At 41.0% G+C, this 22112-nt stretch overlaps 1 protein-coding gene across 1 annotated transcript; it reads left to right on the top strand.

The window, feature by feature from the left end:
- The first annotated feature begins 442 nt into the window (after nucleotides 1-442).
- LOC114158812 (ceramide kinase-like) lies at nucleotides 443-17927 on the top strand. The gene is made up of 13 exons (XM_028040691.1): nucleotides 443-799; nucleotides 2083-2223; nucleotides 4271-4393; nucleotides 4481-4606; nucleotides 4691-4757; nucleotides 5747-5892; nucleotides 7473-7547; nucleotides 8950-9102; nucleotides 9183-9288; nucleotides 12188-12267; nucleotides 13016-13221; nucleotides 13317-13537; nucleotides 13633-17927. The coding sequence occupies exons 1-13, from the start codon at nucleotides 664-666 to the stop codon at nucleotides 13718-13720; spliced, it is 1668 nt and encodes a 555-aa protein (XP_027896492.1). The 5' UTR covers nucleotides 443-663; the 3' UTR covers nucleotides 13721-17927.
- The last annotated feature ends 4185 nt before the right edge of the window (nucleotides 17928-22112 follow it).

Genomic DNA, 22112 nt, shown 5'->3' on the forward strand with positions numbered 1-22112 from the left:
AATCAGTAGTCTAACAACTGTGTACATGAAAGTACTACAGCTCTAGCCATACATTAACACCCTGAGGTGTCTGAACACGTCGGGATGCTTGGAATGCATTTATACATTGATCTGATTTAATAAAGTGTAAAACAAGTGTATAAAAAAAGCTAAAGAGATGCATTCATTCTGAAAGAGCTCACTTTTAAAGATAAAACTTGTTTACTTCTCTCATTTATATGGCATCAATATCAGTCTTAAAATAATAAATATTCAGTAATTTTCTACTAGTCAAAAGTGGTCCACCAGCCACAACCGTTGTGGCTGGTGGACCATCTAATGTCCATTGTTCATGACCCAAGGACATTTTTCAGCTGCCCTCTTATAATTTTTTACGTTTTTAGTGTAGTGAACAACAGTCTTATGGGTTACAATGTTTGGAGCACTTGAACGCAACCCCAAGCTCCTCCCACATCCGGTGGAAAACCGCTATCTACCAGTAGAAAGAAAAAACAACATCTCAAGCAGGAATGCGCCTCTCGGAACCAGGTAGCTGCTCCTGAAAAAAGCAGCATATTTTCGAGATTTCAAAAAAGACGCAAAGGACAAAATGATCGGAAGAAGGTGATCGGGAAGGGACTGGTGCTGCTTCTTCAGCCGGCTGAAGGACCGAGCTAGACTCCCATGGAGAGGCCTGGCAGGCTGCTTCTGCTCTCCGAACTCTGCGTCAGGAACGTGGCGTACGATGTCAGCCTGAGCCGGTCACTGCTGGCATGGAAAAGACGGGCCTCCAGTCCTGTGTACCGCCCATTCAGACCCAGTAAGAGCTTGTAGCATGTTTTCTGGACTGTATGCTAATCTCCGTTGCTCTGTTGGTAAAGCAGAGGGGACATGTTGGGACGCACAGAGTTATTTGGAACTACAGATAGACACACGCCGCATATCCGCTTGCATAACACAGCAGTCTGCTGTCCAGCCCGTCATAAAGTGCTGACGGACTCAGAGGCAGAAAACGGGAACGATGCACTCCAACACCAGCATATACGAAACCTACTGCGTTTCCAAGTGTTGTGAATATTTTAGCTGCTGTTTTGCCCCCAAATATGACAGATTTGGAAACGTCCAACCAACGTCCCCTGAACGTTGTCATGAACTTCCAGCAAACGTCCAGCCAGCTATTACTGAACGTTTGCACGCAACGTTCATTAAACGTCAAAATGACACATTAATGACATTAAGGACAACCCAGGCAGGGATTTTCCCCAGAAAACTTGCTAACCCCAGTGGGGTGCTACGTCGTGTTTTTATATTAAAAATGTAAAAACAAAATTCACAGGGAATCTGAAAATATGCCTAAGTATGTTATAAAAAGACATTATTGAATAATACTTATACTGTAGTGTTAGGGTGAAACACAAATATATATATATATATATATATATATATATATATATATATTTGCACTTCTGTGTCCGACGTTTGGGCAATTTCCTCCCGTCATTTATCGACTCGCCTGCATTTAATGGTTATGGGTCATTATTACGCATCTTATGTCAGTTTGGTTGCATACATTATTTTGTCACGCTGTGATACACAGTAGTATGCTGGCAACATGCTAGCCAGTGTTGAAACAGGAAGGTAACCATGGCAACCAGTGAGAGTTTAAAGCCCGGCCCGGCTCCTTCTCCAGTCAAGTTGCACGCGCATTTACAAACAAATAATCCCTCTATTTACATGAGGCTGTTATTTACTTTTGGCCAGTGGAGCAAGAGAGAGAATTTCATCCCCAAATGGCTGGATCGTCATAGGAAAGCCTCTTTTGATTGGTGGATGGAAACACAGACATGATGGGGGGTTTGCCTATCGACAGTTTGTGGATGTGACTTCCTAGTTTGCGCCTTACAAGGTTTTGGGCCGTTATTTTACAACTCCTGCTCAGTATGGACAGCAGCTAATTGTAAAGGTGTCTTTGCCTCCTTTAAACATCTTCACATTTAACAGCACGTGTAACAAAAATGTCAGTAAAACCTAAGAGATATTTAGCTCAACTTCCCTTTGTCATTTATTGACTTTGAAACCTCGTATGTTCGTGTGTTGTTGCAGGCGTGAATCGCCTTGTGCCGGTGTCAGAGATCATCTCAGTCAGAGAGGAACAACGGATGAACGGCAGCGATCGAAAAGATGACAGCAGCTGGAAGAAGATCAAAGGTGGAGACGGATCGGATTGCAGGCAGGCCTTCACAGGTAATCTGACCTTCACAGGTAATCTGACCTTCACATGTAATCTGACCTTCACAGGTAAACTGACCTTCACAGGTAATCTGACCTTCACATGTAATCTGACCTTCACATGTAATCTGACCTTCACTGGTAAACTGGCCCATCATGAGGCAGATCTTTGCAGGAAAGTTATTGAGGGTAAGTCATTGCGTGAGCCAGCATTACAGTAAAGCAACTAGTTTGGAGTTCAGAAAACCTTTTTTTTTTGTCCCTTCTATTTCTTTTTACGCCGTTGTAGCATCTCCTCCCCTTTCAATGGAAGGATCATCTGTTATTTTGTTATTTTTTTTCTGTGAGGCCCCAGAAGTACAACAGCCAGAATCCACTAGGACCCAGCATACTCTGGCTATAAAAGCAGCGATGCTCAAACATGACCACTTTTAGCTTTTCATTCAGTGGCTCTTCCATGGTCCAGCTGTTGCTCCTCTCAGGTTGGCTCTTGGGCAGCTCTTGGCCGGCACACCTGGGCTCAACTCCTTGAAGCAGCCCCTGCACAGTTCATGGGGCTGCCTGCCCATTTGCTTGGTTTATATTTATTATTTTTTACTTGATAAAGTGCTTATTTATTTTTGAAGCCCATGTCTCACTGTCTTGTGTTACGGCTCGTAACAAAGTTGGGGCTTGTCACTTGTACCTAGTTTGTGTTTGCACACGAATGTTGGGTTACGTTTACCTATATGTCATTTGTTGGGCATTATTTTCTTGTGTCTTTTGTTTAAATGTTTCAGCGGGAACTTGTGAGTGGGAAACACCCTTTGACTATGTCAGCTTGGCATCTTGTTGGATTTCCTCTGCTTGAGGAGATTTTACTTTCAGTGTGTTTCCTTTTGTTTGATGTGGGCGACGTGTTTTGTTTTGAGACACGACTTGAATTGATTTTTTTCGTGAGGCTTGTGGTTTTGAAGTTTTTACCACCACTTGGCATATAGATAGATGGAAGTCTGGACAAAGCAAATGAGCTGGACACATTAGATTTAGCTCAGGAAGCTCATCGTCCTCCTCACCTGAACCCAGCCAAACAGACATCCTACCCTCCTTTGACTCACACTTGTCCTGTCAAACCTCAGCTGTTTTATCTTCTACCTCAGACATGGACTTTTCTGCTTCCACAAGCTTGTCCTAAACAAGATCGGGAGATGCTGCTGCTTCCTTTGCCTCCCTCTCCCACATGTCTGTATCTAGAAGTCAGGTGAGGGGGCAAGTGGAAAGACTGAACCGGAACAAGGCTTTAGGTCCAGATGGTGTCAGCCCCAGAGTCCTGACGTCCTATCAGAGCAGCTCTGTGGGATTCTGCAACACCTCTTCAATCTTTGCCTGACTCAAGAGAAGGTTCAGTGTTGTGGAAGACATGCTGCCTCGTTCGGGTACCAAAGGAAATCATCAGTCATCAATCATCGACTGTAAACTTTGTTGCCCTGACATCCCACATCGCAAACGTCCAGGAGAGACTCCTGTTGGCCCACCTAAATGAGCAGACAAGTGCATATCAAGACCCCTGCAGTTTGCTTGTTACCATGGAGTCGATGATGCCATCATCCGCCTGCTTCAACAATCATTTGAACAAAGCGGGCAGCACTGTGAGGATCATGTTCTTTGATTTCTCCAGTGCATTTAACACAATTCAGCCTCATCTGCTTTGTCAGAAACTCCAGAAGACACAGATGGAGGACTCAACAATCACCTGGGTTTATGACTACCTGACAAACAGACCACAGTTTGTGAGACTGAAGGACTGTGTGTCTAACCAGGAGGTCAGCAACACAGGAAACTGTACTCTCACCGTTCCTTTTCACTCTCTACATGTGCTATACAAATAAACTTGATTGACTGATATGTAGTGCAACTTACACAAAACAGTAATTATTATATTATTGAATATAATAGTTATATAATGAGATAATTATATGGTGTTATATAATTCTATCATTATATAATAAACATTGTAAAAACTTGCCATTGGTCAGCAAAAATCAGCAACTAAAATTGACTTGGGGCTTCTGCTCTATTTCAGTGTTGTATGTGGAGAGGTGTCGTCAGCACCACTGGCGCTGTGCTGAAGTTACCTTCACTTGTCCAGATGTGGTACTCTGCCAGAACTGGGTCAGGAGGATCAGAGAGCAACTGGCCAGCATCTGTATGACTTGGCACCTACACACACACGCACACACACACACACACACAGAGAAAACAGTTGACACGAAGAATTGTTTGGTTGTTACAGCCACCAGACCCAGAAATTTGCTGGTCTACATCAACCCATACGGTGGGAAGCGTCAGGGCAAACGCATCTATGAGCAGAAGGTGGCGCCACTGTTTGCTCAAGCTGGGATCTCTACACATGTCATTGGTAGGTCCTGCACCCTGTAGCTAAGACTGACATCAGTTCATGATGAACTTCTGTTTGAGTATGTTTCTCTGTATGTTGCTATAGTCACTGACTATGCCAATCATGCAAGGGATCATCTGAAGACGGACGCTGAGCTCAGCAAGGTTGACGGGTGAGTTGGCAGTTCTGAAACTGCAGGGGGCTGCTATTGATTCAACAAAGCACCATTATTATGTTCCTGTTGATCAAGTGGTGTCCCAACTTGATCTAAATTGCTAGATTAATTAATAGTTACCCTTTCTTATTATTTAGTTATTAATAGCCAAATCAGACTTATTATTACACAACATTTATGGTGACTTGTGGGAAAGGTTGATATGAACAGCTTGTTCCACACATGTATAGAAATAATAGACTTAAAACACACATTCTGATATTCAGTGCATTGCTAAAGACAACTTGCATTGTCCCTATGTGAGAGTGATATAACTCAACACTCTTCCAGCTGTGGCCAGATTCATATGAGCCTCATTGTGTTTCCACCCTGCTGGAACTTAAGGAGGAACCGCAGAAGATAAGGATGAAACTCCTCTACATTCAAGGTTGGGTCATCCCAACTAAGAGTTGCACTGATTTCACCAAACTGTGAAATCAGTGCATCATTTCATTTCTATCATTAAATTTTTACTGTTTTTACTTTTAGTAGTTTGTTGGTTTTATCACTCTTTTTATTTTATCAGTATTTTAGTCCAGTATGACAAACTTGCTGAGTTTGTTGATTAAAGTATTTAACTGTAAGGTTGAATTATTTTTGTTATTGAACTCTTGTACATCAGAGAGAAGCTGTTTGTATTCATTTCATACATGTGTGGCTCCTTGCTGTTCAAAGACCACCAGTTCTGGACTTATGCCTTCATCTGTCGTTTTAAAACCCAAGACTTGTCAGGCAAGTATTTATAATCGATATCTGCAACTCAACTGTTTGGTTGTTATTTTCCTCAAGATCAGGCAGTCCCCAGACCTGGTCATATTGATCTAAATTTCTAGTTTAAGCATTAATTGCCCTAAGCTGTCATTTATAGTTATTAATAGTCAAACAAGCCTTACACAACAGTTTCATTTTTTTCCAACTTTCCACTATCCCCCTTTTCCAAATCTCAGTGTGGTGTGTGTGGGAGGAGACGGCATGTTCAGTGAGATCATCCATGGTCTGGTGTGGAGGACACAAATCGACAATGGTGTAGATCCAAACTGTCCTGAGGAAGACCTTTCTCCCTGCTCACTTCGCATTGGAATCATCCCTGCAGGTAAAGTTCTCCTTTACTCTGTAACCGAGCTTCATTGGAAATATCTAGAACATCTCATACAATTGAGATGAGAAACACACATTTAGTGAGATGCCTTAGTTATCGACTCTGATTTCTCCTTATAACTATCAATCAAGTTTATTTGATTGATAGTTATACGTTTGTTTCAGCAACAAGGCAGTCCAAAGTGATTTACATCATAAAAACATAAAAAATTGGGCATGCCGTGGTGGCGTAGGGGACAGCGTGACCCATGTTTGGAGGCTGTGTTGAGTCCTCGACACAGCCGTCACGGGTTCGACTCCCGGACCCGACGATATTTGCCACATGTCTTCCCTCCTCTCCTTCCCCGTTTCCTGTCAGCCTACTTTCATATAAGGGACACTAGAGCCCACAAAAACAAAAACAAAACAAAAAACCAAAACATAAAAAATCAATAATCGCAACATAAAATTTTTCCAAATGCCGTCATTATTATGGTACAAAAGCAACTCTAAGCAGAGGGGTTTTTAGTCTAGATTTAAAGGAACTCAGTGTTTCGGCTCTTTTGCAGTTTTCAGGAAGTTGGTTCCAGGTATGTGATGCATAGAAGCTGAGTGCTGCTTCTCCATGTTTGGTTCTGGTTGTGGGGATGCAGAGAAGAGCCAGAACCAGAAGATCTGAGAGGCCTAGAAGGTTGATAAAACAGCAGATCTTTAATGTATTGTGGTGCTAAGACATTCAGTGATTTATAAACCAAGAGAAGTATTTTAAAGTCTGTTCTCTGAGCTACAGGGAGCCAGTGGATGGACTGTAGAACTGGCGTGATGGGCTTCTTTTATGGTGCGTTCACACCAAACGCGTTACGCGAATCTGACGCTTCAAGTTCGACGCGTGTGCACTTTTGGTGCGTTCACACCACTTTCTGAGCACGCGTTTGGTCAGTCTATGTGGAACATTGGATGCGTTCGATGCGTCAAACGCTTGAAACACACCAAACAGTTCAAATCACGCCGCGGTAGGCACTCGAAACGCAACGCAATGGGCCCGCGACATACCTCCACATGGACTTTGAATATGAACCAGATGCGCCCGATGCTCAAAACGCGTTTGGTGTGAACGCATCATTAGAGACAATTTGACTTCACATTCAGCTTACATTCACTCCTTGCAGGCCAAGACAATGTTCTCAAACTTATGGGATTAACGTGCTCTTTATCCTAACAAATGTCTTTTTAGATAAATCTAAATTGCAGCACTTCCTTTAAAGTAGAAATATGTGTACTTCACTCACCTGCTGAGGTTTCCACAGTCTCTTCACTATTGGTACATGGGAACTCTTGCTCAATAATGGACATACAACAGGTATAATCACTCTTCTTGCATAGGGTTCCTTCTTTTGTGCTAATGTGTAGAGCCCATCAGTCGGATGGCTGCACATGCTGCTCTTTCACTTTCACATTGTTCAACTTTTGTGCCATTTATACTCAGTCATTGACTAACTGTCTGAACAGTGCTTGTGACCATCACCTCAGTCTCAGTAGAGCTTTCTACTCTGTTGTTTTGTAGCTGCTGTCTCATCACTGTTTTGTCTGTTTCAGGTTCAACAGACTGTATCTGCTTTGCGACAATTGGAACCAATGACCCAGTCACCTCTGCACTGCACATCATTGTGGGTGAGTCTCAAAGTCTCCTTCTAACCAAGCCAACCAACCCCCTGGTGCTCCATCATGATTGTGACTAAAATCAAAGATCCTTATTTAACCAACTGAGTGATACCTAAGCTACAGTATATTTCATCTGGACTATTGACAGATGACTTCTTTTCCTGTTAGCTGTTTTTACTGTTCAAAGTATTTTTTTTATTGGGGCCTGCCGTAGCATTGCATGGGAGGCAGTGACTGACACTGCCTCCCATGCAATGCTACGGCAGGCACCTGTTGTTCTACACCTCAAAATAACTGCCGCTTCCTACCACCGTTGATGCTGCTCGTATCGCCGCGTGCCCCCTCACAGTATACATCAACACATGCGGCTCGATCCCGTGAGGGGAGCTATTACTTTTGTTGGCATTTCGAGTAACTATGGCGACATAATTAACAAGAAACGAGCCAAATTCAACTCAAAATAAAAGTCTATCTGACACAAAACAGTGTCAGTTAGACTCGAAATATAATTGTGTCTGCCCCTCTGAGCTGCTGTTTAGAACTACATACATGGTGGAACACTCAGTTCTACTCCTGTAGTTTTATTCTGAAACTACAACACCTATACTGTTTGAAACTGGACTGGATTATTCTGCTCTAATAGCAGAATATTTAAAACCAAGTTTGTGACAGTTTCAATAAATATGTCAAAAAATATATATTATAAATGGTCATATTTGTTGAGTGCACATCAAACCGTTGTCCTGACAACACATTCTTCTTCTTGAGGTGTAAATGGGAACAGAGTTACCATGAGCCTCTTGGCTGCTTGTCTGATTAATGCTCTCTTTGTTAAGTCTGTCAGTTTAGCTGAAGGTCTGTGTCTTGGTAGGTAATTGGTTGGTCCATTTTCTTTTGATTTTCAGATGATGGACCGAACAGAGCTCAAAGACGTTCAAAGCTTGGAATGTTGTTTTAAAACTTCTGCCTCCTTTAACTTCTTCAGAGCTTTCTCTCTGAACTGTCTATTGTGTTTGTTTTTTGGTTTTTCATGTTGCTCCTTGTTCTCTAATGTCTTTTAACCTCTGAGACCAGAAATGGAACATCTAAATTTAAATTACATCTGGGCTTGGGGGACTGACTTTTTGCCTGTTGATTTTTTTTCATCTGAATCAAATAGTTGTACTTCATTTTGTTATGGTGTAAAAACTAAACTGCAAGAAACAAACAACTCGTTATTTTATCCAAATAAATCATCACGACACCTCACAGTTTTGCACTTCTCTGTGACTGCCTATCTCGTAACAGTTTCTAATGTGACACGTGTGAAAATTTTCAACCTGCAGTAAATAATGTAAGGTACTGTATGTTTGCCTTATATGTATGTAGAATCACAGCTTTAATTGAATTGAATCCTGCTGTGTGTGTTCAGGAGACTCTCAGCCAATGGATGTGTGTTCAGTTCACCACCACAACATGTTCCTGCGATACTCCGTCTCTCTGCTGGGATATGGTTTCTACGGCGACATGCTAACTGACAGCGAGAGGAAAAGATGGATGGGCCCGGCCAGATACGACATATCAGGTAGGAGCATGTTTGAACACAAAACGGTGTTCTGTGTTTGTTCTTTCTCCCGTTTTGACTTGCACCTCTGGATGATGAAGGTTTGAAAATGTTCCTGACTCACCATTACTATGAGGGAACGGTGTCCTACCTGCCTGCCAGAGGCATCATTGGAACGCCACGGGATGCAGGCAAATGTCGATATGGGTGAGAGAATTATAAAACAGAAATACTTATAATTGTGTTTGCGGTATGAATGTAGTTTTAGAACAGTTCTGCTTGGTTAATATTGTTTTCAGTGATTTATCTCCCTTGGTCCTGCCCTGTAGTACTCACAAAAGTATTTGAAAAAAGTATATGAAAAATTAAGTACTACAGGGTATTTCAGGTATGAAAATACTTTTGTGTGTACAACTGTTAATTCTGTAGACAAGTGAGTTTGAAATGAGGACGTAACCTCTAGAACCAACCACGGTGACTATAATGACTACTGGACTGACATTACTCATCGTTGGGCATCTGTGTTCAGACATGAATTGTTGTGTAAGCTGTCTGCTTTTGAGACAAGAAGAGTCGCAGCCTGCTGCGCTGTCATGGTAAGAATCTAGGGTACAGTTAAAATCACCACAGGGGGCCACAATAGAGAGAAACAGACGGTGGTCAAATTTGGATTGTTGATATTAGGACCAGACAAGCTAATAAAAATTAAGTGGTTTTTAGTAAGCTTTTGATGATGATTAATCTGAAAGATGTTTTTTTTTATATACACACAGGTAAGGATTTGTGAATAAGTATTTTCATTTTCCTTAGCTGAGTAATTTCACTCACAGGTAGGTGTGTTTACTTGAATAGAGGCACCTTTTGGGTGATGTTGCTTGAGCCTGGATCAACGACTACTTGACCAAACAGACTACAGTTTGTGAGAATGAAGGACTGTGTGTGGTGGTTAGCAGTACAGGGGCACCACAGGGAACTGTGCTCTCACCATTTGTTTTTACAACGTTCACTTCAGACTTCGAGACTTCCACAACTCGAACTCCTGCCATCTACAGAAATACTCAGATGACTCTGCAGGTATCGGGTGTATCAGAGATGGACAAGAGGCTGAGGACAGAGAGCTGCTGGCTTTGTGTCATGCTGTGGGAACAATCATCTCATCTTAAATGTGAACAAAACAGAGGAGATGATTGTAGATTTCAGAAGAAACAGGATTAGATTCAACCCTTTATCCATCATGGGAGAAGAAGTGGAGGTGGTGAAAGAATAAAAATACCTCGGTGTTCACCTGGACAACGGACTTTACTGAAGATTCAACAGTGAAGCGTCTATATGAAAAGACGGGACAGAGTAGATTTTACTACTTGAGGAAGCATAGATTCTTCAAGGATTGCACCAAGGATTGTTACAGAATATTCTTTAAGTCTGTTGTTGAGAGCATCATCTCTTCTGCTTCATCTCTTGGGGTAACAGCATCAGAGCCAGGGAGCTAACCACAGGGCGACAATTACACTGAAAAAATGATTGTGCTGTTGTTGCCCATGTCTGACAACGTTGTGACCATAGTCTCCAGTGCTTGTGTCAATCTTGGAGCAAAGACTTTGGGTGACAGATGGAAGCTTGATTATTATAGAATAGAATAGAATAGAATTACTTTATTCATCCCAACAGGGAAATTATTTCGGATTTAAATCTGTTTCTATGGTACAGCTCAAAATGATTTGACATTATTTATTATATTTTTTGGGCTGCACAGTGGCGCAGTTGGTAGCACTGTTGCCTTGGTTCAGCAGAAAGACCCCGGGCCGGGTTCGATTCCCGGCCCGGGGTCTTTTTGCATGGAGTTTGCATGTTCTCCCTGTGCATGTGTGGGTTCTCTCCGGGTACTCCGGCTTCCTCCCACAGTCCAAAAACATGACTGTTAGGTTAATTGGTCTCTCTAAATTCTCCCTAGGTGTGAGTGTGTGTGTGCATGGTTGTTTGTCCTGTATGTCTCTGTGTTGCCCTGCGACAGACTGGCGACCTGTCCAGGGTGAACCCCGCCTCTCGCCCGGAACATAGCTGGAGATAGACACCAGCAGCCCTGCTGACCCCATTAGGGACAAGGGTGAACAGAAAGTGGATGAAATGGATATTATATTTTTCTGAGCAGAAAAATCACATCAATGTTTTTCCCCCCCAAATTGTTACATTTGTTGCAATACGTACAACAAAGTGACGTGATGGCAAACAATTTTTCTTGGCAATAAATACCTATACTCAATTACAATTCACTCTGTAGGAAGCTACTATAAAAGACACTGAAATCAGAAGTACAGTAGACCTCAAAGTTTCTACTCAGAATCATTACTGTCTGGTATTTCACTGTCCTCTTTGGAAGCCGCTGCCATTTCAGCAGCAGCTGCAATTTATTGTATGACTACAATTCTTATCCGCCATGTTTAAAGACAGTGTGACCTTTGCAAATGTCAGAGGTCACTACAATGCCCACTGTTAAATAGAAACAAATCTATAGCATGTGAGTACATTGTACTTTGCGCTTTAGTTACTAAACTGGCAAATGTGGGAGTGCCTCAGTCTGGACATTTCTGAAACACAAATATTTTTATGAACACTGTAAATGTATATACTTGTCACTTTCTAATAAATAAATAGATGTGTCATGAGGCCCGAATAAGCCACTTGTCCTGTGGTTCTATTTTTAGCAGACGTGGACATAGTGTGTTTAAAAAAGACAATTGAATTTGAAATAACTAAATTGAAAAAAATAGCATCTTACTTTGGGCCACATAGGTAAACTAGTTCCTGTTTAGAGGTGAACTGTACACAACCTTTAATTCAGATTAGACTAACAGGTTTGCCTGATCAGGTCATGGTTCTAGAGGATCATTTTGAATAAGAATAAGAACATCTTTAAGCTTGAAAAGTTTCTGTGGCTTGTTGGACCTAATAGATTTCTAACTGTTGGGTTTAAGCTAAAACATGATTAGCAGTGAAACTGATAAACAGTTCTGTATTAACAGTGAAGAGGTCGCATTCCATAATCTCAAGGGATTTGAATGTGTAATGCAGTGAATTAATCCAGTTGTTGTGTCTTTTAACTCTGCAGTTGTGCAGTCTGTCAGCACAATGGGCAGATTCAGTCAGAGAGAGCTGAGAAGTATAAGACGAATCAAGACTCAGAATGTGGTAAGTCCTGCAGACGGCCACTAGGAGTCAACAATCAACCCTGAATCAGTCCAGTCAGGTTTGAAAGGATAATTTGCATTTTGAGAGCCATCATCTACTTACCAAGTCCAATATAAAACCATGAGTGTGCAACAATAAAATTTTTCTGATTGCTTTATTATAATTTTGTAGTTTATTATTGCAACTCAGTAAAGGACTTAGGACGAACTTAGAATCCAAAAGAAATTCTTCCAGAACAGGAACATTTAGTTTTTATTATTACTTAGAAACTGTGGAGTATTCATTACTTTTACAAATTTAAGAGTATACTTAGAAAGTCCAGAGAATACTTGCTTATACTTATCTAGCAACCCAGAAGTCCAGAGGATACTTACTTACTTACCCAGAACAGAGATTAGAACAAACTTAGAATCCAGAAAAACTACCGTAGCAACTACGTTTTAGACTTTCATTCTTCCAACCCTGAAAAGGAATTAGACCAGAAAATACTTACTCCTATTCAGGGTTGGTAGATGAGTATAAGTATCTGGTTTATCTTCTTTTGCTCTTTCCTTTGATTTGTTATTTTGTTTGTATTTCCTTTGTAATTCATGTAAAGCACTTTGAATTGTCTTGTTGCTGAAAATGATGTATATAAATAAAATTACCTCACCTCACCTTACCTTACCTTACCGCATTAACTGGAACACTGGCAACGTTGTTTCGGTGGACATTAGGTCACGTGTCTCTGTGGGGGTTTGTGTTTCAGCGGATGACAGAGAGTGGAGGACGATCCGAGGAAAGTTCTTAGCTATAAACGCTGCCAGTATGAGCTGTGCCTGTCCTCGCAGCCCCAAAGGACTCTCCCCTGCTGCTCACTTGGCTGACGGTACCACTGACCTCATCCTTGTCAGAAAATGTTCGCGCTTCAATTTCCTCAGACACCTCTTGCGACACATCAACAAAGATGACCAGGTGCATGTCAACAATGAATACAGTATTTTTTTCCCCTCCTCTTTCTTTCTGAATCATCTACACCGAGCTGTCCTTCTCCTCTCGTCCTCTTACAGTTTGACCTGGCCTTCGTAGAGGTCCACCGGGTGGTGCGTTTCCGCTTCACCCCGCGCTACTGCCAGAGCGACTCAGACCTGGAACTGGACCTGCTTGAGAACGGCAAAAGGCAGATCTTCGGCCACATTTGCCGAGACCACCCGGCTTGTGGATGCACACGCACTAACAGCAGCTGGAACTGCGACGGTGAGATCCTGACCCACACGGCCATCGATGTCAGGTACAGCTGCTCTCCCAACCGAACGTCTTAAAACTCTGCATACATAAATATAAAAGCTCCCTTCTGTGTTTGCTTTCTTTTTCTTTTTTCGTCAGAGTGCACTGCCGGTTAATCAAGTTGTTTGCACGAGGGATTGAAGAGCCTCAAGTGTTTGCGGACCTCGGCAACCCCTGTGTAATATAAACCTTTCTCATTCCCATCAAGACGTCTTCGGAAACTGGAGCTGTTTCCAGCTGCTGAGAGGCTTTAGTGTTTCTCTACTGAGAACTTAATAGGCTAGATGGGGGAAACAAACAAAGCATTATGGATAAACATCAGATGTAAATTTTTTTTCTCGGGTCAATGTACGAACATAGGCACATAAAACAAAAGCTCTGAGCGCTAATGTCCAAAGGAATTGTGAAAATGTACGAACCATCTAGCAAGCTCCTCTGTTGGTTCTCTCAGTTGTCACCTGCAAGTTACAGAGTGAGCTCTCATCACAGACAACTTTAAAATAATCTCTATGATTGACTATCTGTGTTATATTGGCGGACACAGTCAGTTTAATCAATTACGAGGTTAAAGTTCAACACCAAACAGGCCAACATCTGCCTTCATCATATCAGAACTGCAGACCAATGCTGTTTTGTGCACAAGGCAAGACAACACCAATCAACTTGGAGAATGTACTGTACAATAAATAACTCACCTGCCTTGTGATGTGTAGCTCCACCAGCCAGCAGGCGATTTGCTGTCATGAAAACAGCTGTTCCTGCATCGGAAACGCTGTAAAAAGCAGAGAGTAGAGAACCGTCCTGTCAGGCTGGTCTTCCGGTCGATGCACTGGCATCTCTCTCTGTCTTCACTTAAAATGTCTGAACCTCACAGACAAGCATACAGTCATACTCATTTTAGCTGAGCCTCAGAGTCACCCTCTGCTCACGGATATGCAGTTTTTTTCTAGAGCCTTAAAGGGAGCGATGATGTGCTGGTTTATACGTTGTCTACTTGGAAGAAAAGAAAGGAAAAAAAACAAAGAATAAAGGGATTTCCCACCAGAATATTGATGTAGTGTTCGTATACCTGTGGTCTCTAACGGATCACTTGTCCATACTGATGTCAGATTGGGATTCCATTGCTTATGTAAGCCCACGTCTTTACTGGACAGGCGGTTCACCTGCCAGAGTGCTGGTGGAATTAGAAAGGGGCTGTTCTTGGTAATATCCTAGAGCCATCTGGTGAAAAACCCTGTAGAATCTCACATTTGTTTTTACCTACACACTTTTCCTCTTTTGACCTTTTGACAAATAACTTATAACAGACTGATGACCAGGATTCAGAAGACATCATAACTGACCAGATGACTTGTTTCCTTGTTTTTTTTCTTGAGGACCATTCAGAAAGGACCACTGTTTCTCACTGTACGGTCCTGTGCTTTTACATCAAAAGTCAGTTCTCGATATGTCTTGCTGTGGTGCGCTTGTTGCTATTTTATTCTTGTTTTTTTTTTTTTTTTAATCATATATGTTATCCATTAACATAGCTAGCATTACTAAAACAATATATTTTCTCAACTTTCTAATCACCCTAATTCTGAAAATTTGAAGAAAAAAAAACCCACCAGCATTTCCAGATCCAGCCTGTTACGTACAGACAGAGCTTACAACCTCCAAACGGTGATACAGAGTAACTTTCTCTACCCAGCTCAGTTTTCCTGTTATCTGCTCTCACTCTCTTGCAGCTTAAAGGAGCAGCAGACATGTCTTAGAAAGCCACTATGTTTTAAACACGCTCTCCTACATCGCTCACTGACGCTGTAACCTGGAAATGCTTGTGGAGCCTGCGTACGCTTGCTTGATAAACATCAGATTTTGCGGTTTCTGATAAAAAGTCAGAAAACGGCTAATTCCAGAGAAAACTGATCTCCGTACTTTACTACCAGCACAGCACTTTTGCAGCAGAATAATCAACAATTTACGACCCATGTTTAAAAAGCAAAACAGGATTTTTTAAAAATAAAACTGTGTATCATGAAGCACATGATAGTACTCTATTGTTAAGTCTTTAAACATATTTAAAATGACCCTTTAAATGTTTGAAGGGTCTCAGGCATCAGCCAATCATTCTTCCTAAGTCACATGACTAGAAGTAGACAACATGTTCTAAACCGAATATGCAAAATGCAGGTTTTGCTGTCTGTTTCTGTAGCATTGCTTCAAATATTTTTATTTTCCAAATGGTCTCGAGCTTAATGGTGGCTTTGAAATTGTTCATAGCAGTAATTGTTAGGAATCCTTTTGTTTTCAGTCCTTTAACCTTTGTTCTTAATCCCACTTTTGGTAAAAGTGGTCGTAAACCCCAGGCGCACACGCTGTGCAGACTAGACATTGTCTAAAGGAATTTAATTTGGAGCAAAGATGCGACTTTCTGAACTCCATGCATCCATTCATCTTCCAACACGCTTATCCCTGTTGGGGTCATGGGTGAAGGCCTGGTGACCGTCTCTCACCCGTTGACCGGGGCGAGAGGTGGGGAACACCCTGGACGGGTTGCCAGTCCATCGCAGACTTTCTCAACTCATCAACCACCGTTAGCATTAGCTGCACTTTTACAAACAGATATTTGGTTCTGAATTCTAATTGACCGAGACTGAATGCTGGGATGCTAAAATATTGCAGAAGAAAAATTTTAAATAAAGACTTAACATTGATTTTGCATGAAATGTTAATTTGTAGCCTTTGTAGCATGATTTCCTTGGTTCTGTTTTGTTTTATTAGAATAATAAAATGCAATGCAAGTAGAGTTTACTAGACAGACTCATCTGTCTGTCCAGAGTTTGATATTCTGAGCTTTCAGGTGACGTGACACGCAGCCTTACTTTGAGACAAATTAAGCTGGAAGCATGTTGTAGCTTAGCACATCTGCAGTCACTGCTGTTGCTGGGCCCATCAGTCTTTTCTGAAACCTCACATTACACTATTGATTATCTTTAAGTTAGTCTTTTTTCAATAAGAAAAGTTCATGCCTGTGTCTGTTTCAAGTGTCCAGCATTCAGAGGTGAGTAAAGTGTCTGCAGTGTCTCTAGAGATTAGACAACATTACTTAATGAATTATTTCAGTTGATTATGTAGCAGTGCTTCACATGGCCTACATACAGACATGACCTGTGAAAGCTGTGGGGCTCAGTTGATAGATTTTGTAGACATTCCCAAAACAATGTGTGAAAGACTAACACTGTGTTCTTGCTGTGTATGCTGCAGTGTTGGATATGGTAAGACAATGCTGGAACATTGTTTTCTCGTGACATCGTGTCTTTCTGAAACCAAAGGCAGATGTGGAGCAGTGCTGGACTGTTTGTCTGTTTGTTGGCCAGCATTTCTATTTCCTTTGTGCATATGTGGAGCTGGACTCTCAGCAAATATAATAGCAAACAGTAGCAGGTCTTTTTGATTAGGATCACTAACCAATCAGATCTCAGTTTTATTTAGAATCGATCTGTTTTTCACTCTTGCTGCTGGAAATAATTCCAATTTGGGGGGGAAATGGTCAAAATATGTTATATTTTTCAATTTCACCTGAGTTGTAACTGCAAATAATTTCAAAATTCAATCCATATTCCTGGAACTTTTCAATTTAAAGTTGTTTTTATTTAACCACGATGTTGGACACTTCTCAAATGATCATAAACAATATTGGAGGATGAACCTTTTTTTTTTAAGTTAAGTATTTATTTCAAATGTGGCATGTTGGAAATGATTTACATCTTGTTCCATAATTAATGGGAAAAAAATATTGCAGCAATCAAATCCTTCTAATTGCTACACAACATTTTGAATATTTTCCATGGTGTTTTGATGATTTATACAAATCTCCGCAGCTTTGGCGTTGGAAGGTTTCCTTTCCAACACCCTAATCTTTCCCCTTCCTCCACTGATTCTCTCAGACTTACCAGGTCACTGTAAGTGTTGCCGCATGCACTCGAGAGAGAAATATATATTGGTCAAAATGAAAGATGACTAAACCCAAATCTGCCAGGGGTATGAATACATTTCAGTTTAACTATGTGTACATTAAATCGGTAAGCTTCAATATTTTGGATGAACACAAAGTATCATGTAGATTCCACTTCAGATATTGAATTTATCCGTCATATTTATTATGGTCCGCTGTGTGTTTTTCCAACAGAGGCGTGCGGAAAAGTCATCTTTTGCTGCTGATTCTTGCTAAGTTCAAACTGATCATTAGTTACTTTATCACTGAAGAGATTAGAATTTCTAAACCGAGCCTGCAGCCTCTGTTCTTCCTACAATTTTGTAGTTTTCTGAATGAGAAAATGAGTTGGATGGAGCAACTGTGTTCTTCTCTGCTGTAGTCGCTGTCATCAGAAATAAACTCTGTTCCGCTCGTCCTGTGGTGTTCTGTCATTCTTGTACATGTAATTATGACAACTCTAAAATCAACATTTTTATTTTACAATACCAGTGAGTGACACGCTTCATCAGTATAATGTGCTGTGCTCGACAAAAGCTCCTGCAGTCATGAAAGGAATATTGTCACCTTCCTAAAATAACAGCCTATGCCATTTCTTGCCAAGTGAAACAAAAAATCAAATCGTTTTTGCCAAAAGATTAATTATGCACAAAAAAAGGCACTTTTTGGCAAAAAAAAAAAAAAAATGACTCAGGCCATTATTTTTTAGGAAGGTGACAATATGATGGTGCTGAATAGTTCTACAATTGGCCACGCGATGGCACTACAATACATTTTGTCTTTCTATCAAATCTGTGACGTTGCTCTTGATGAAATAAAGGCCTGTTTGCCTCACTAGGCAAACAGGCTCAAACAATTTCATTAACTGGTATTTCTGTTTCAGTAAAACAAACCTAAACGACAAACTCAGCTTCATTAAACACAGAGGGTTGTATTTTCACTGTTGCGTGTGAAAATCTGGGCTCACAACTAATGAAAACACAAAATTAAATTTCTCAAAAATTTAAAATAATATATGAAAAATTAATCAGAAGGAAAATGTGTAGTAGGAAACGGTGAATGATGGCACATTTACCACTTGGAAAAGAGAAGGTAGAGCTGCAGCTAATTTGTATATTAATTGTTGCCTTGCGACTTGAGCAATTGAGTCCACACCTGCATCTCATTCATTCTGCAACAATTTATGCTTGGCCCCAGATTCCAAGCATCTTATATCCAAATTATAGGTTAATCCAATTCCAGGAAGTTTAGACTACACTATTCAAAATCTTTCTATCACCTCAGTGTGATAAGTGCAGTGTTCTGGTTTTATCCTCAACTGTTTGGTCTGCAGTTTTCAGACGGTTCTCCAAGGGACACTCAGCCCAATCAAACTATTCCAATACTCGGACGCTCCATGAATAGTCTGAACTATGAACTTCAGGTAGCATTGCAGCTGTGGATTGTCATTGCTAAAATTCTCATACTACACAGCAAATTCAAAAGTATTAAGATTTCCAGTAGTGTTGGTGTTGTATGTTAAAAATACAGTGCTAATTCCACACTTGTTTAGTCTAAACTTGGTTTCTTTAGGGAAACTAACACATGAGTGTTAGAGTTGGTGTTATTCCAGAGAGTTAGGCCAGGCTGCGAGGCGTGTGCCGAGTCAGGTGAAGCCCAGCTTCGATGCTCGGGTCGACTTGCTGAAAACCATCGTGACTGGCAACAAACGACGCCTCGCATCACCTGGTGACTGCTTCATTTTAAGTGTCGGTTTTCAAAAGTAAAAGCACGATAAGCCTCATGGGTTGTTGTAGGTCATTTGGTCATCAGAGGAGAATATTTGTCTTCAGTGGCCAAAATAAAAGGAATATTGACCAACATATTTGATGTGTATTGCTGATGGCACTCATCAAAATGTAATGTTTGTTACTGGTTTTCTCAAATGTCGTTTATGGTGTTTTTTTAATGACTTTATAATTTTGTCATTTTATGATGTAGAGCTCTTTGAACTACATTGCTGCTGAAATCTGCCACACAAATAAACTCGATTAATTGTCTGAAATGTAGCCAGCAAGAGGAAAATCTCTGACATCTGGGAATACTTTGAGATGATCGCTCACAATCAAATTCTTCTTAAATAAAAAGAATTAACCCCTCCGCCTCCCAATTTCTCACCTTCTGGTAATTTCCATTATTATTTGTAGTCTGATCAGCTAAGATAAATCAGTCTTGCACAGCAGAAACAGATTTAATGCTGTTGCAAGACTAAAATTCAGCATGTAGCTAAATATAAGGGATCACAGCCAATTAGAAATCCAAGAAAAAGTGAATGTCCCAACAAGCACATCACTCCCAAGACACTGAAACATCAAACGTCTTTATTGTCAAATCAGTCTATGACATAAAAGAAAACCCAACACAACCACCGATGTTCAACATACAGTATGCCAGGATTAGATTGGCTACAAATCATTTTAATAATTAAAACATATGACAATTAAATGTGGTTTAATTGATTCTCCTGTTACTAAACACGAGTTTGATGAAAACTTTGTGACAATATTGCATTTACAAATTTTTGGAAGTGTGATACAACTGAGTGACAAGGCTGTTCCAGTTTCACCAGCAGATGTCACTAGTGAGTGAGTGATGAACCCTTTTGCAAAGCAAAGGGTTGGAAAGCTTCATTGCTTCATCAGGCTTCATTTGCCCATTACTAAGTTGCTCCCACAATTGTAACGTATCTGTGATGTCACGTGTTTGCCCGAAGAGCGGGGACGGCAGTATGGCGTCTTGGCTGGAGCTTATCATAACAAGTTACGTTCCTTGTTAAGATTATCATGTTTTTTGATTAATTTTCGGTTTGCACAAGAGTATCGAGTCATACACATACTTCGCTTAACGTAAGTTTGTATATGACTGTCTAGTTCAGGGGAGCTCAAGCCCAGTCCTCGAGAGCTACCATCCTGCAACTTTCAGATGCTTCCCTGCCTCAACACACCTGAAACAAATGAACGGCTCGTTAGCAGCAGAGCTGATCCTGGTCTGTTGGAGTAAAGATGCGTCTGAACTCCAACAGACCAGCGCTCCAATAGCGCATGCGCGCTGACGTCTACCGTTTCCCCTTCCCCGTACCTGACTGAGCTGCAGTCCGGTTGTACCATATTTTTTCGACGGGCTGTTTTTGAGTGACTTTTATGAGTAATCAAAGGCAACAGAAGCCTAATGCTAATAGGCCAGCGTTTCAAACCTCGAAAAAGAAATGGAAAAAATGATCTCTTTTTTGAGAGCAAAGGGTTGGAAAGTGTCATGAAGCAATGAAGCTTTCCATCCATCGAGAGGGAAGTCTCGAGGGGTGGACTTCAACACCCTTGGTTTAGGATTTTTGTTAGCAGCTAAAGCTAGCCAAGCAGGTGTAGCATGAGGTGTCGGGTGGTTTAAGCGAACATTAAAACTGTCAGAAAGGCCATTTGAGTTAACATTATTTAGCTGCGGAGTTATTTCCTTAACGTTTTTGGCTTTAGACGGCATAATGAGCGACGTTGTGCAGGACCGGTGGCTTGATCTATCTATGCGATCAAAGCTAAGCCCAAATGTTTCTGTCATTATACATATACTAAATAACGACATACAGTATTGGTTGCCTTTTTTTCTTCTTCATTAGTACGTCCTGTTGGTGATTGAAGCCTGTTGTGATGACTTCAACACATTTCTTCAGACAGGTTGGCTCAGACAGGCTTTTAATGCTGTCCAGAATGTTTCTGTAAGTTGATCTATATTTCACACTGTTCTGCGTTAAATGGACACATTCATAGTGTTAACTTTTGACACTACACACTAGTGTTGGGTACCTCAACACTGATGTGTGTCAAATTTCAACTACTGAGAGTGCTGATTCAACTCTATCACAAATAACACTTTCAAAAGAGTTACTTTAACACGATCAAGAGTGGACCAATGTAGACACTTCCAGATTGGCTGTGTACAGTCCTGGAGATCCACCACTTTGCCAAGCTTTCCACCCTGGCTCAGGAAAATAGGAAATGAAAGGTATTTGTTCAGACAAGCTGGACACGCATCATACAAATGAAAAACATGGGAGCCTTCCTGACTCATTGCCAAATCACCACACTAAAATTAGCATGAACCATTTCCTGTTGCTTTTTTACTAGCTTGCGTCGGTTCAGCATCCAGGTAGCTGGTCTGCCAAGGAACACTGCACAGTCGGCGAGAGGACCACACCCCAGATCTTAGCAAAGACTCTACATCATCTTCTTGATTTGTATTGGCGGTTGGCAAAAAAAGTGAAGCAGCATTAATGGCATGTACTACCGGTATAGAGTGTGGTTCATGATGATCTACATAAATATATCTATATACGTATATGATATAGTCTATATATATATATATATATATATATATATAAACCCCAGAGGAGCTGGTCCAAGTGGCTGGGGAGAGGGAAGTCTGGGCCTCCTTACTAGGCTGCTATCCTTCTGGATAGGCAGAAGATGGATGGATGAAATACAACTTAGGTTATTATGAAAGGAAAATAACTTATGTTTGATAGTTGTGGCATATCCCTGTGACACCCTGTGACTACATAGAACTTTTATGATCT

This window comes from Xiphophorus couchianus, chromosome 2, assembly GCF_001444195.1.
Source record: "Xiphophorus couchianus chromosome 2, X_couchianus-1.0, whole genome shotgun sequence".
Classification (NCBI taxonomy): Eukaryota; Metazoa; Chordata; class Actinopteri; order Cyprinodontiformes; family Poeciliidae; genus Xiphophorus; species Xiphophorus couchianus.

Excerpts from the sequence above, each read along its gene's own strand:
- LOC114158812 (XM_028040691.1), top strand. The coding sequence starts at position 664 with ATGGAGAGGCCTGGCAGGCTGCTTCTGCTCTCCGAACTCTGCGTCAGG. Across the intron at positions 9,103-9,182 it reads GGCCAGATACGACATATCAG|GTTTGAAAATGTTCCTGACT; the intron begins GTAGGAGCATGT and ends TGGATGATGAAG. Across the intron at positions 13,222-13,316 it reads ACATCAACAAAGATGACCAG|TTTGACCTGGCCTTCGTAGA; the intron begins GTGCATGTCAAC and ends GTCCTCTTACAG.